Raw genomic sequence first — 12,976 nt, forward strand, 5'->3', positions numbered from 1 at the left:
CTCAGCACAACCATTTTTTATTGGTTTAGTCTTTTTCAAACTTGGGGGTCGGGAGCTCAATCTTCAGGGAAATAGCAAAAAGAGGGAAGTATTCACATAAGGAGATGAGAAGCAGAGAGAGAATCACTTTTAGGGACACAGATTGGGAGCAGGTACAGGAGAATCCTGGGTGAGGATGAAGAATGACCCGGGATGGTTTTGGAGCTAGCCTCAGGAATCCTTTCTCTTGACCTGCGGAAGAGAGGACATTTTCAGGGTCTCAGGGGCTATGGCGCAGCAGGAATAGGGCAGGGGAGGTGGGCTCTGAGGCCTGATTTGAGTAGGGTTCACTGGCTGTCTCCATCCTCCAATGATGCATTCTGTGATATTCCCTGCATTTTCTCCCCAGTCTGGTTTCACTATGGTTTCATTGAGATGATAGGATATATTAGGCTGTGCCGTGGCTCTGAGATTCCTTCATGCCCATGTGTGATGTCCCATCCCCTGCCCCCATCATCTGCCCGATCCCACCCTCCTCCTTACCATGGCCATTAGCACGAGGGCACTGACCAGCACGGCATACAAGGTGGCCTTCCCTAGCAAGATCTCATAGAGGATGGTGGCAGACAGGACCCCTTGCTGGTAAGACTCTGTTGACAAGAACAGAGAGCATGTAGGTACCTGTGCACAGGTAGCTCTGGCCTCCCTCACGCCCCCATGTCTGTGGATTCTCCATGCCCTTGTTAGAGAGCAGAGACGGTGAAAGATAGAAAAAGGAGAGACTCACTTACCAGAGGTGAAGCCACAGTCTGAAAGAAAACAGGGGAAGAAAAATGGATGGGAGAATGCTGCTTTGTAAGGACACTGAGCCTTACATCACAGATTCACAGGCCACAAGCACATGCATATCAGATGGTACAAAGTCAGCCTCCTTTGATAGCCCTGGTTCTGTCTCCCTCATGCTGCTCCAGTGCCAGCGACATGGTCACTATGATCTTAGGAAACCAGGACCCCAGAAGGGGATGGGCCACACACCACTCAGGTGTTGAGCTGTATGGCTTGTCCTCAGGGGGACCTGAGAGCTGAGCTCTAAGGTGTCAGGATCTGAAGGAAGAATGAGCTTGAGGTGCTCCATTCAGCCTCTATGCTTCTTGGGGAGGAAGTGCACACTTCCTTGATCGTCCCACCTTGTCCACTCTGACTTTCTTCTGGATCTAGTCTTGTCCTTTACATGGATCTTTTTATCTTCCCTGGTAGCTAGCCTCACCCAGTCTCCTCCAGGCATCTCCCCAGGCCCCACTCACCTGCTCTACCCCAGGCCTCGGCGCTGATCTTTTGGGTGATGGGCTTGTCCCTGTCCTCGGTCCACTCGTCATCCTCCGAGAGCCCATAGAACTGGACTTGGCAGCGGAAGTGGTTGCGGGGGTTGTGCCAGAAGGTGGCTGAGACCCTCAGGCGGCTGCTGAGGCAGTATCTGGAGTCCTCGAGGGCGGGCTGCTCCTTGAGAGGCTGTGGGTCTGTGCTGACCCCACTGTGCACCTCTTTCCCGTTCACCCACCAGCTCAGCTCCACGTGGTCGGGGTAGAAGCCTGTGGCCAGGCACACCAGCGTGGCCTTTTGCGTGTGGGAGATCTCTGCTTCTGATGGCTCAAACACAGCGACCTTGGGTGGGAACACTTTTTTCAGGTCCTCTGGAAAGGGAAGAGGGGATAGGGCTAGGGTTGTTCTGAGAGCTATCTGGTCTTGGTAGGGGCTCTGTGTATGTGAGAGAGAGAGGGCTGGGAAAGGACCATAATGAAGCACAATTATGTTACTAAGTCCTCCTTGCTTTGGAGTCACCAGCCTATTCCTCTTTGATGATTCTACCCCTTCCTTGCCTGTCTTTTGTATCCACCCTATGGGTTGGCACTATCCATTGTCTGTCCATCTCCCAATTAGGCACTGCCTAACGTTCTAGGCAATGTCTCTTCATTGTCATTATTTGATTTCCTCTCCATCAATAACAACTTGCCTACCTACTTCTCACCATTTTATGTGGTAGTTTTTTAACTGGAGCAAGGGATTGGAACCCCAATAAACAAGATCCAAATCCTAGAACTTCCTTTGTCCACCAACAAGACTTTTAAGACAGAAATTCCTATCACTTTTTTCTGCTTGTGAAGTATGAATCACCATTCTGACTTTGCAGAAAGTGTGTGAAGGTTAAATTATGTACAAATTCAAAAAGCCCCCTCCCAAGGAGGTTACTTATATCAAATCTAAGGTGCTAGGAAGGAAGGGGAATCTGGGATGAGGGAGGCATTTTGGAACTAGGGACTTTCTTTAGATTTACAAATGGCCTATTTTTTGCACTCACATGAGGACAGCCTTTGGTTTTACAGTGTGTTCATGAGAATGTGAGGTTTTTTCTTTTTGTGGTGCATGAAGTCATCTTATCCATTCCTCTGCCTCCAGGTACTCCTGAGTTTTCTCAGCTCAGACAGATAGTATCTTCCCTTATTTCAAAATTAGGGACCCTTCAACCTTCTGTGTCCCTTTGCATCCAAATATTATATGTATTTTTTTTTCTACTAGCAAGTTCCCCAAATAAACATCTGATATGATCAGAGTAATTTCTTGCTACTAGTTGTATTGATACAGTTTCTCTCCTGAGCATATCCTTTGTAGATTCTTAGGGATGACATGTAAATGCATCCCCTTTAATCCCTGAGGACCCTTCTCATTTGGTTGAATTACTTCTTTTGGACCTGCCCTCCTACTCACCTTATCTTTTTTTTTTCTTTTTCTTCCCATTGATTATTTTTCATTTCTGAGCAACTCTATTAAAGTGAAGAAATATCAGTCTTAGGAGAACCTATTCCGAATCTCCTGGACAATGCAGAAAATTTATTCTGACATTTCTTCAGATTTGTGTGGATGTGACCTCCTTCCTGGGTCCCCATGGAGCCTCCTGCTGGAAGGGCTCTCTGCTTGGTTTAGTGCGCTGCTGTCACCATTTTGAAATCCTAAGTCGTTTTTTAACAAGAGCCCCCGCATTTTCATTTTGAGCTGGTCCTGCAAATTCTGTAGCTGGCTCTGCTTCCCATCATGTCAATTTCCCTTCCTCCCCACAACTCCTACCTTGCTAATTACCACTATGCTTCTAAGTCTTTACTAGCTGGGCTGGGGCTAAATGATGATATCTTAACTTCTATCTGTAGCACTTTCTTTCTTTCTGCTCTCAACCTGCTTATTTTCACTCTCATCTCAAAAGCCCTGGCTCTGGGAGTCCACCAGCCCTCCAGAATGCACTCCTTTAATCTCTTCATTTAGTAAACACTCAGTCCCCATTGTAAAAATTAAAAATGTCCCTTGACCATGCATGCTGTTCTGTAGAATAGTTATTGATGCAATAGGCATGGTGAATACTAGCCGCCTCTCACCGCACACCAACACACTATCTGTACATGAGAGCAGGGGCAACTCTCCTGCATTTGTGAGTCCCTGTGGTGTGGGGCTTGTCTCTGTGGGCGTAAGTGTGTATACTAGTGAGCTTCTGGTGTAAGTGTGTGGACTAGTGAGCTACTGGTGTAAGTGTATACTAGTGAGCTTCTTGTGTAAGTGTGTGTACTAGCAAGCTGAGGGTGTGTGTGTACTAATGAGCTTCTGGTGTAAGTGTGTACTCGTGAGCTGCTGGTGTAAGTGTGTGCACTAGTGAGCTGCTGGTGTAAGTGTGTGCACTAGTGAGCTGCTGGTGTAAGTGTGTGTACTAGTGAGCTGCTGTTGGCCTGTGCTCTACTTGTGGGTTGGGTTCACCTTAGGCAAAATTGTGATGTTTGTCTCACATCTTCCAAACCCACCTCTAACACAGACACAGCCTTACTCCATTTCCATACTCCAGATCCTGCCCATCCTTTGGCACTGGGCTGACCCTTCCCCCTGCCTCCCTAGTGACCTCCTAGGAGGATGGGGAAAAGAAGCATTGAATTACATCAATAATCTGTGCACTCTACATGTTGATTCTCTTTTCTTCTTCACAGCAAGAGTAAGTGGTAGGTATTGTTCATTATATTTTATAGTTGAGGAAACTGAGATACACACATTAATTTCCCCAAGGTCACCACATCACAAAAGAACCAGAGGTTCAAACTCGGCCTTTGTCTGGCTCTCAAGTCTAGGTCTTTTCTGCGTCCCAGTTGACTGCAGGAACCCTACATTTCCTCTGGATACACTTCACTGTAGCTGAGCCCCACTACACCCAGCTTAATGACAGCCTAATTACAAATGGTACAGGTTAATATACCAATATCGTGAGCTCCCTTCTCTGGCCTCAGGGCAGTCCTCACCAGGTAACGTTTAGGGTCCCTTTTCAGCTCTCAGGGCCTAAAATCTTCCAGAGAATTTTCCTTGTCTCTCAGGCAAAAATGTGCGCATTTTAAATGTGTGTTTGTGGCAAATGAACTCCCTGAACATCTGGGCTGTTTATCCTAGAATACTTAGTCTGCTAAAGGGAGATTTCAGGATAGGGGAGCGAGCTACATGGAGGCAGGGGTGGTAAGTATACCCCAGTGGCTGAGGTTATGTGCCCTAGTCTCAGGTCAGCACCTCTTTGCTGACCAGCCCATGGGCAAGCATGAATACTGTGCCCTCACCCTGGACCCAGGGATCTCTGGTTTAGGAGGAATAGGAACCAGGAACAGGAGTTTTAAGTCGGATTATAGATCTACACTTGTAAAGAGTAAACTTTCATTCTTTACTGACTCATGTTCATCTCTCTCTTTTTGGCCTCTCTGTCCCACTTTTGTTTGGCAGGCTTTTTCTGCTCTGTTCTACTGCACCCTCGGCTGCAGGATTTCTGCCACCTGACATCCACCCGCCTGCCCGAAATGCTGACCCCTGCCCACCCGCACTGCTCCCAGCCCTCTCAGCTCTTTTTGCCTACCGGTAGCAGTTACCCACATTCCTACCCATTCCCCAAACCAGGATTTCCCTTCGTCCTCTCCAGTTTCGCCTCTCCCAGAATCCTAACAAATTCTCTCTTCTCCATCGTTCGCCTTCTCTCTAAACACCCCAGAAAAAAGATTAAAAGCAGCCTTGCCCTCTGCTCAGCTTCCTGGACTCTGAGCACCTGCCCACCCCCTCCCTCTTCCCCAGTGTCTTCCCAGGAGCGGGGAGGTGACGCTGCAGAGCTGACCCCGGACACGCAGCTCCTCCCGCTCCGGACACCCAGCTCCTCCAGCTCCGGTCTGCCCTCCGACCCCGGGGACCCAGGGGCTGGGAGGTGGAGAGACGCCCGAATCTCACCTATGACTGTGAGCCTGGTGCCCGGCCCGAAGTACTGCTCGTAGGAGCACGGAGGTGCACCCCGGCACGCAAACCACTAAGGCTCCCTGAGCTCCTGCCCACCTTGGGGACCCAGCCCAGGTCTCCTAGCACAGGGCGGGACCAGGTGCCGCGAAGCAGCCACCTTCCACCTGGACCCCGCCGTCCGGGTGTTCTGGCGGCAACTCACCCAGCACGGTCAGCCGGCTGCCGGCCCCGAAAGTCAGGACGTTGGCCCCAGAGCACAGCCAGGGGACTCCCCACAAAAACCGGACCCAAGCCGCCCGCGCCCGCGCCCCTGAGACCCGCGCTCACCGAGCACCAGGAGCCGCGTGCCTGGTCCGAAGTACTGGGTGTCTTGGTCACGGCCCCCGAGCCCCACACAAAAACCCGAGCGCCGTCTCTCCCCGGGTCCCCCGGCGCCCCCAGCTTACCCAGCACTGAGAGCCGGGTCCCGGCGCCGAAGTACTGAATGTTTTGGCTCACAGCCCCGAGACGCAGCACAAAAACTGGCCCTGCTATGCCCCCGGCCTCCCGGAGCGCCCCCTCCTCAGTTCCCGGGCTTCCGCGGGAGCCTCCGCTTACCGAGCACTGTCAGCCGGGTGCCTGGGCCAAAATACTGCGGATCTGTGCTCACAGCCTGGAGGCCCAGGACAAAAACCGGTGCTGCCCGCCCTGCTGTCCCAGACTCAGCTTGGGTCCTTCCCACCGCTGAGAGCCCCATCGCCCTCCCAGCACCCAGAACCAGGACTCCTCGGCCCAGACGCCCAGCAGCGCCTCTCAGCACAGCCCCTCTCGGAGTGGGGCAGCTGCTCAACTCTGCCCATCCTGCCCTCTCGGAGCGCTCCGGAGCCCCAACCGCCTCCTTACCCAGCACGGTCAGCCTAGAGCCTTCTCCAAAGAACAGCTGCGCGGTGTTAGCACAGCCCTGGGGACCCTGGCGCAAACCCTGCTTTCCCCGAGGAGGGCCCTGGATGGCCCAGTGTCCACTTCCCTAAGAACAGGGTTCTGGGGTCGTCCGGGCTGGGCAGCCCTCCCTCTCTCCCACCTGGAGCCCCCTTCTTACCTAGCACAGTGAGCCGTGTGCCTGGCCCAAAGAACTGCTCACCGTAGGAGCACAGCAGGAAGGGGCTGCCCAGAATTCCTTCTCCTTCCCCACCTCCCTTAGCACAGATAGAGAGCACACCCTCCCTCTCTTTCCTGAGCCTGTCTCTTCCTGTCTCGAATTAGCTGGACACGGTAACTTGGATCTTGCATGAGGTCACCACCAATTTGCAGAGGAGAATCCACTTGGCTTGGGGACAACACAGTGGATTCGAAATCTGAAGGGGCATTGGTGGTACTGGAAAGGCTGAAGCTGGGCGATGTTGCAGGCTGGACCTTGCCTCTTCCTAGTTGTATGACCTGTAACCTCTCTGATCTCAGTTTACTCATTGGAAAAATGGGACAATATCTTTCCCTCAGGGCTTTCATCAGTCTTAATAAATAATGCATGTGCAAGTACTTTGTCAAGAACAAGTTTTATTAAAAGTGCTGAGTGATAATCCCACTTTGCTGTCTTGGCCTTCTTATTTCTAGGAAGCTGAGTGTGGACAGGAAGATGGACAGGGGCTCTCTGGGTTGGAGGACCCTGCAAGACAACAGCTGGCAACAGCCCCAGAGACCTCGTCCCACCTGGTAGCTGCATTCCCTGGGCTGGGTGGGGATGTTTTTGGCAGCAGGGTTTTTTGTAAAAGCACCTCCTCTACCTGAATCATTGTGCTCCCCCCAGTCCCCACAATGTTACACCGTGATACAAAAATGTTTCCTCCCTGATAGTCTCCCTCCCGCAACCACTGGGCAGAGGCAGGAAGCGCAGGTGGCAGAGGTTAGTCTGATTGTGTGGGGCTTGGAAAAGACAAAGGCAGTAAATTAAAATGGGAAGGGCTTGGGGAAAGTCACAGTGATGGTAATGGTGGGGGGGGTGGAGGGGCCCCTCCTTGGAACAGGCACCACCCTGAGCAGACCATCTATGTCACTGGATCTCCCTGGGGGGGGCTCACTGTGCCCATCTGCTCAGACTGGCATTTATAGTGAAGTGGGTGGGAGGAGCGAGGGGTGGCAGGGCAGCTCATAGGAAAATCCGCAGAGCAGTGGATGGCACCATATGACAGGAGGACAAACAATCCAGAAACCTCTGTAATTTTCTTTTGTTCTGTTGCTTCCTGAACAAAGTCCGAACTCCAGAGTCTTCATTTACTCCACAAGTGTTTAGTGAACTTCCACCATGTGCAGGCTCCATGCTGGTTGCATGGAGATAAGTTTATTCCCAGAGTGGCATGCACCAACCTGCCTTTCCAGCGCTAATTTTGATTACTCCCATTTCTGAACCTTGCAACCAGCTAAATGGGCCTACCCAGAGGTACCTAACCATGTCATTAGGGCTTTTGTTCATGCCTCTGATCAGCATGGCCATTCTCTGGAATGAACAACTGAGACCAATTCTTCCTTTGAAGAGATTGCCACCTTCTCAGACTCTTTCCTGATTATCCCAGTAAGAAATTGAGGACCATTCTCTGACTACATTTTAGTAAGCAGTTCATGTTGCTCTTTCAAAGCATGGACTTGCATGCGACTCTTTCTGTTCATGATTGAGTCGCTCTGTGAACAGATAAGCTTCTTGGGGACTGTAATTGGGTATCTTAATTTTCTTGGAAGTTGATAACAACACATCGCAGGGATATGTGTTTAATGAGTGGATGTGTGTACATGTGTGTAAATATAAACATATATATACACACGTGTGCATACATGCACACATGCATCTTTGAATGCATGTATGTGTTGCAACAAAGAGGGAAGACTGTGTGGTGTAGTCCTATAAATGGAAGGGTAATGGCTATTTCAGGCAAGACTTATGGTGATGATTGCTCCCGGGTTGGGTCATTTTGGGTTCACTCATTTATTCAGCTTTTTATTCATACATACCTATGTGGTGTCTACACTAAACTGAGGTTCTATACTATAGCCCTGGGATACTATCATCAAATGCATCCTTGTTAACAAGGAGTTCATAGTCCCTGGGGGTATCAGACAAATAAAGAGGTAGTTTCCAGCAAGTGTGATGTATCACAAAGAAGGTTATGCACAAGGCACTGTGATAGCAAAATAAAGGGTGTATTTAATCCAGCTTCAGGGGAAGAAGAGGTAAGGAAGGGGCAAGAAAGGGCCAGAGAAAGCTTTTTGGAGGGGAAGACATAGAAGCTAAATCTTTAAGTCTAAACAAGAGTTACCATGGGGAGAAGAGTACTTTATCACCCCAGGAGGAAGAGCATGTGCAAAGTGTCTTGAAAGAAGAAGCTCAGGGGCTTCAGGGATGAGAGAAATGAGGAGAGTGTGGAAGGAGATGGGGATAATCATCAGGTCTTCTGTGCCACCTTTAGGATTTGGCACTCCATCACCATGGTGACAGTGAGACAACGGAGAGCTTTTGAAGGAATTCTAAAAGTAGGGATGAGGCTGATTCCCAGTTTTAGATAACTTTATTTTCTATCCTTCTGGGAATGATCAGGGGACATTTTCACACTGGTTTAATTCACTAGAGAGAAATTTATAAACAGATTGGTAAGTGAAACTGGAGGACACATCTTCCATTGAAAATAAGTTTCCAAGTCAGAGCATCTCTTCTTCAGAGCTGGGAAATCAACTTGGTGAACCAATGAGGATGAATGGAGTGCTCAGTAAGATAGCTGCGAGGAAGGTGGGTGATGCATATGGAACCCAGCTTTGTTAGTCATGGGGACATGGCCAGCTGGAGGGTGAATACACCTGTATAGGTTGGCTCTTCCTCTGAACACGTCTTTTCTGGGCAGAACAGTATAGTTGGATATAGAAAATTCCTATACTCAACATCTGTGTCTTCCTAGACTGTTCTAGGAGTAACCTCTTCAGCTCCCATCACTGCCTTTCACATTGAATTAACCTCTGCTATTGATCTCAAGGTGGGCCCCTTACTCTTCTTATGTGAAGAGTCTGCATTTTACTTGAGTACCTCTTGTTTCTATCCTGACTGAATGGGGAGAGTCACGGGGAGTTCAGAGACAGCCAAGGAGCTATCCAGACATTCACAACTCAGAGTCAGGCCAGATCAGAACATTTTTATTGGCTTAGTCACTTAGGAATGCTAAGGTGTCCCTGGGTTAGGGAGATTTCAGCCGTGAGTGTGCAGGCGTGCATGCACATAGCGGGTATCTATTGGGATGTAGAGAGGTGAGAGCAGCTCTTCAGAAGCACTGGCAAAAGAAGAATGTATATTGAAATCACGACGGGTTAGAAGCTCCCAATTCCACTTCCAGGGCTGCCTTCAGAAATCCTTCCTCTTGACCTGCAGAAGAGAAAGCTTTGGGGGTTATTAAGAGCCAGGAGTTGTGAGGATTGAGAGGAAGTAGTAGGGTCCGTTGACCTTACAAATAGTAAGGCTCATCACAACATCCATTGGATTTTCAGGTGACTCCAGCTTCTCCTTCCCAGCATGACCCTTCCACTGTGATCCTACAGAGGTGCAAGCTATCTTCTGAGGCACCTGAATGAAACCTCTTCCCTCCCTACTGCCCAGCTCCAATCCTGGCAGAGACTCTATACTTCTGGGTCTGAGTTGCTTGGTGTCAATGTGTCACCTCCAGCCTGCTAGCCCCATCCTGCCCTCCTGCTTACCATGGCCATCAACATGAGGGCACTGACCAGCACAGCATACAGGGTGGCCTTCCCCAGCAGGATCTCATAGAGGATGGTGGCAGACAGGACCCCTTGCTGGTAGGACACTGTTGGCAGGAAGGAAGGACAGGTGGATACCTGTGCACAGATAGCTCTGGTCTCTCCCACCCTCCACCCTCCACCCTCCGTTGTCTGTGAGTTCTTCATGCCTTGGTTCTAGATCAAGAACCATGAGAGAGGGAGAGGAAAAGGAAGGGCTTACTTACCTGAGGTGAAGCCACAGTCTGAAAGAAAGCAGGAAGAGGAAAATAAATGAGAGACCTCATTTTCATAGGCAATTAAAAGTAAACTCCCAGACTGGCATAGACTCCCAGGCCCAGACCAGCTTCCTCTGACAGCCCAGCACCTCCTTTCCTCTGCCGTGCCAATGTCAGCCACAATGTCCTTGCAATGCATGGCATGTGGCAGCACTGAGGGGTTGGGGGGTACCACTCAGATGAGAGATACACAGGTCACATAGAAAGGGGACCCAGTTGCTTGGCTCTGTTGGGCTGAGAATCTGGCAGAATGAACTACAGGTGCCCAGTTCTCCTTCATGGTATGTGCTGGTTCCTTTCTTTTTGGATCTGGTCTTGTCCTCTACCTGGATCTTTCCATTTTCCCTGGTAGCCGGTCTCACCTAACCTCCTCCAGGCATCTCCCCAGGCCCCACTCACCTGCTCTACCCCAGGCCTCGGCGCTGATCTTTTGGGTGATGGGCTTGTCCCTGTCCTCGGTCCACTCGTCATCCTCCGAGAGCCCATAGAACTGGACTTGGCAGCGGAAGTGGTTGCGGGGGTTGTGCCAGAAGGTGGCCGAGACCCTCAGGCGGCTGCTCAGGCAGTATCTGGAGTCCTCGAGGGCGGGCTGCTCCTTGAGAGGCTGTGGGTCCGTGCTGACCCCACTGTGCACCTCTTTCCCGTTCACCCACCAGCTCAGCTCCACGTGGTCGGGGTAGAAGCCTGTGGCCAGGCACACCAGCGTGGCCTTTTGGGTGTGGGAGATCTCTGCTTCTGATGGCTCAAACACAGCGACCTTGGGTGGGAACACCTTTTTCAGGTCCTCTGGAAAGGGAAGAGGGGTTGGAACCAGGGTTGCTCTGAGAGCTGTCTGGTCCTGGTAGGGGCTCTGTGTGTGTGGGAGAGAGAGGGCTGGGAATGGGCCATAATGAAGCACAATTATGTCATTCTAGGCCCTCATTGTTTTGGGGTCACCATCCTAGTATTTGTTGCTCTCTCTCCACTTTGCCCCTTCTTTCTATGCTGTCCCATGGATGCACATTGCCTACTGTCTCCCCAGCTTCCTATGGTCACATTATATCCTGATTGTCTTGGCTGTTTTTACTGAGGTTTGTCTGATCATCTATCCAAATAATTTATCTGTGTAGCTTTATTCTTCAAAGCCTTACTTGGTGCATGGCTATGTAATCCTGAAACTTGAGGTAGGAGACTCTCATTAGTGGCATAATTACAATAACTAAATTGATTTTTTCTAATTATAATTTTCCTTTTTTAAATAAAAATGTATTTATTTGTCTCGTGGGATAGTAATACATGTTAGAATTAGCTTTTCTTTTCTAGAAAAGACACTTTTCCATTACATCTGACTCCCCCACCTGCGCAGCACCTTTTTAAAAAATTTTCTTTTCTTGCACGTAACCCTCTTTAAAGAGCCAAACCTCGTCAATATCTGATGGGATGGTCCACATTTCCTCCTCCCCTGGGGCACAGGAGGGTGTGGTAGCTTGTCCAGGATGGCTGAAATCCCATGGAAGCTGATGGTCATGGGATTAACCCTTTCTTCTCTCAGAGTGGCCAGCAACCCTGCCTGGCCAGGATTGGAATCCTTCTACAGCTAAGCTTTGCATTTTCAAAAGTAGTGCAAGCTAGACCATTGAGTATGAATGAACCACAAAGTCCAAGGGCCATTTCAGCAGAAGGCTCACACTGCAGAGCTCTGGACCCTTTCACAGGCTTGACAGAGGAGAAAAAGAATTTCTGGGATCTTTGGAATGAATGATCTCATCTGAAGACACATGAGGAGTGGAAGAAACCACAATTTGCCGTGCCCTTTGCTTGGCTCTGTTCCAACCATGAGAGTGAGCTTTTGGTTCAGAAATGTGGCAAGTCTAGATATGGGTTCTTTATCCAAATTTGGGGAATGTTTTTGATGGGAAAATTGAGATGCAGGTTTGGAAAAAGGCAAACCCTGTGACCCAGTGATGATAAACAACAGGAATGAAAAGGATTGTCACCACTAGTTGAATCCTTTACGGAATCCTTTACAAAGGATTTTCATACAAAGTTAGTCCCTTCCGTTTCTATGTCTTAGAGAGAAGGAGGCAGCTTAAGTTGCTTTTCAAACTGCACACCTCCCCCACCACAGCCCCTTGAACCCAGGCCTTTGAATCTGGTGATTTGTACTTTCCACTCAACTCCCTGGTGTGTGTCCCCACCTACGTGAATGTCTGCCCAAGCCCCTAACCTTCGGTAGACCCTGTGAGTCCCATTCCTCCATCCTTGTGTGTGTCTCCATCCTAGACCTCATCCTATCCCAACCCCGCTCCACGGCCTGTCTGCTTCCTCCCCAGCATCAGGAAGGTTGTACTAGGGCTTCCTGGTGGGGCCTTTATGCTATTATTCCAGCACAAATTCTGAGGCTTAAGAAAATGAAGTCTCGGCCAGGTGCAGTGGCTCATGTTTATGATAGCAGCACTTTGGGAGGCCGAGGAGGGCGGATAACGAGGTCAGGAGTTCGACACCAGCCTGGCTAACACAGTGAAACCCCATCTCTACTAAAAATGCAAAAAGTAGCTGGGTGTGGTGGCAGGCACCTGTAATCCCAGCTACTTGGGAGGCCAAGACAGGAGAATCACTCCAACTCAGGAGGCGGAGGTTGCAGTGAGCTGAGATCGTGCCACTGCACTCCAGCCTAGGCAACAGAGGTAGACACCATCTCAGAAAAA

General features: G+C 49.9%; 2 gene segments (V, D, J or C); both read right to left on the reverse strand.

Annotated features, from left to right (window-relative positions):
- The window catches only part of LOC101002206, a 203,862-nt gene continuing 190,886 nt past the window's right edge, over positions 1 to 12,976 (reverse strand). Inside the window, 5 exon segments of the C gene segment in view lie at positions 1 to 231; positions 523 to 629; positions 771 to 788; positions 1,284 to 1,670; positions 6,347 to 6,389. Coding sequence covers positions 211 to 231; positions 523 to 629; positions 771 to 788; positions 1,284 to 1,670; positions 6,347 to 6,389 — 576 coding nt within the window.
- The window catches only part of LOC100999905, a 221,769-nt gene continuing 218,189 nt past the window's right edge, over positions 9,397 to 12,976 (reverse strand). Inside the window, 4 exon segments of the C gene segment in view lie at positions 9,397 to 9,643; positions 9,973 to 10,079; positions 10,239 to 10,256; positions 10,689 to 11,075. Of these exon segments, the coding sequence occupies positions 9,623 to 9,643; positions 9,973 to 10,079; positions 10,239 to 10,256; positions 10,689 to 11,075 (533 nt within the window).

This window comes from Papio anubis, chromosome 4 (assembly GCF_008728515.1).
Source record: "Papio anubis isolate 15944 chromosome 4, Panubis1.0, whole genome shotgun sequence".
In the NCBI taxonomy this organism is placed as follows: Eukaryota; Metazoa; Chordata; class Mammalia; order Primates; family Cercopithecidae; genus Papio; species Papio anubis.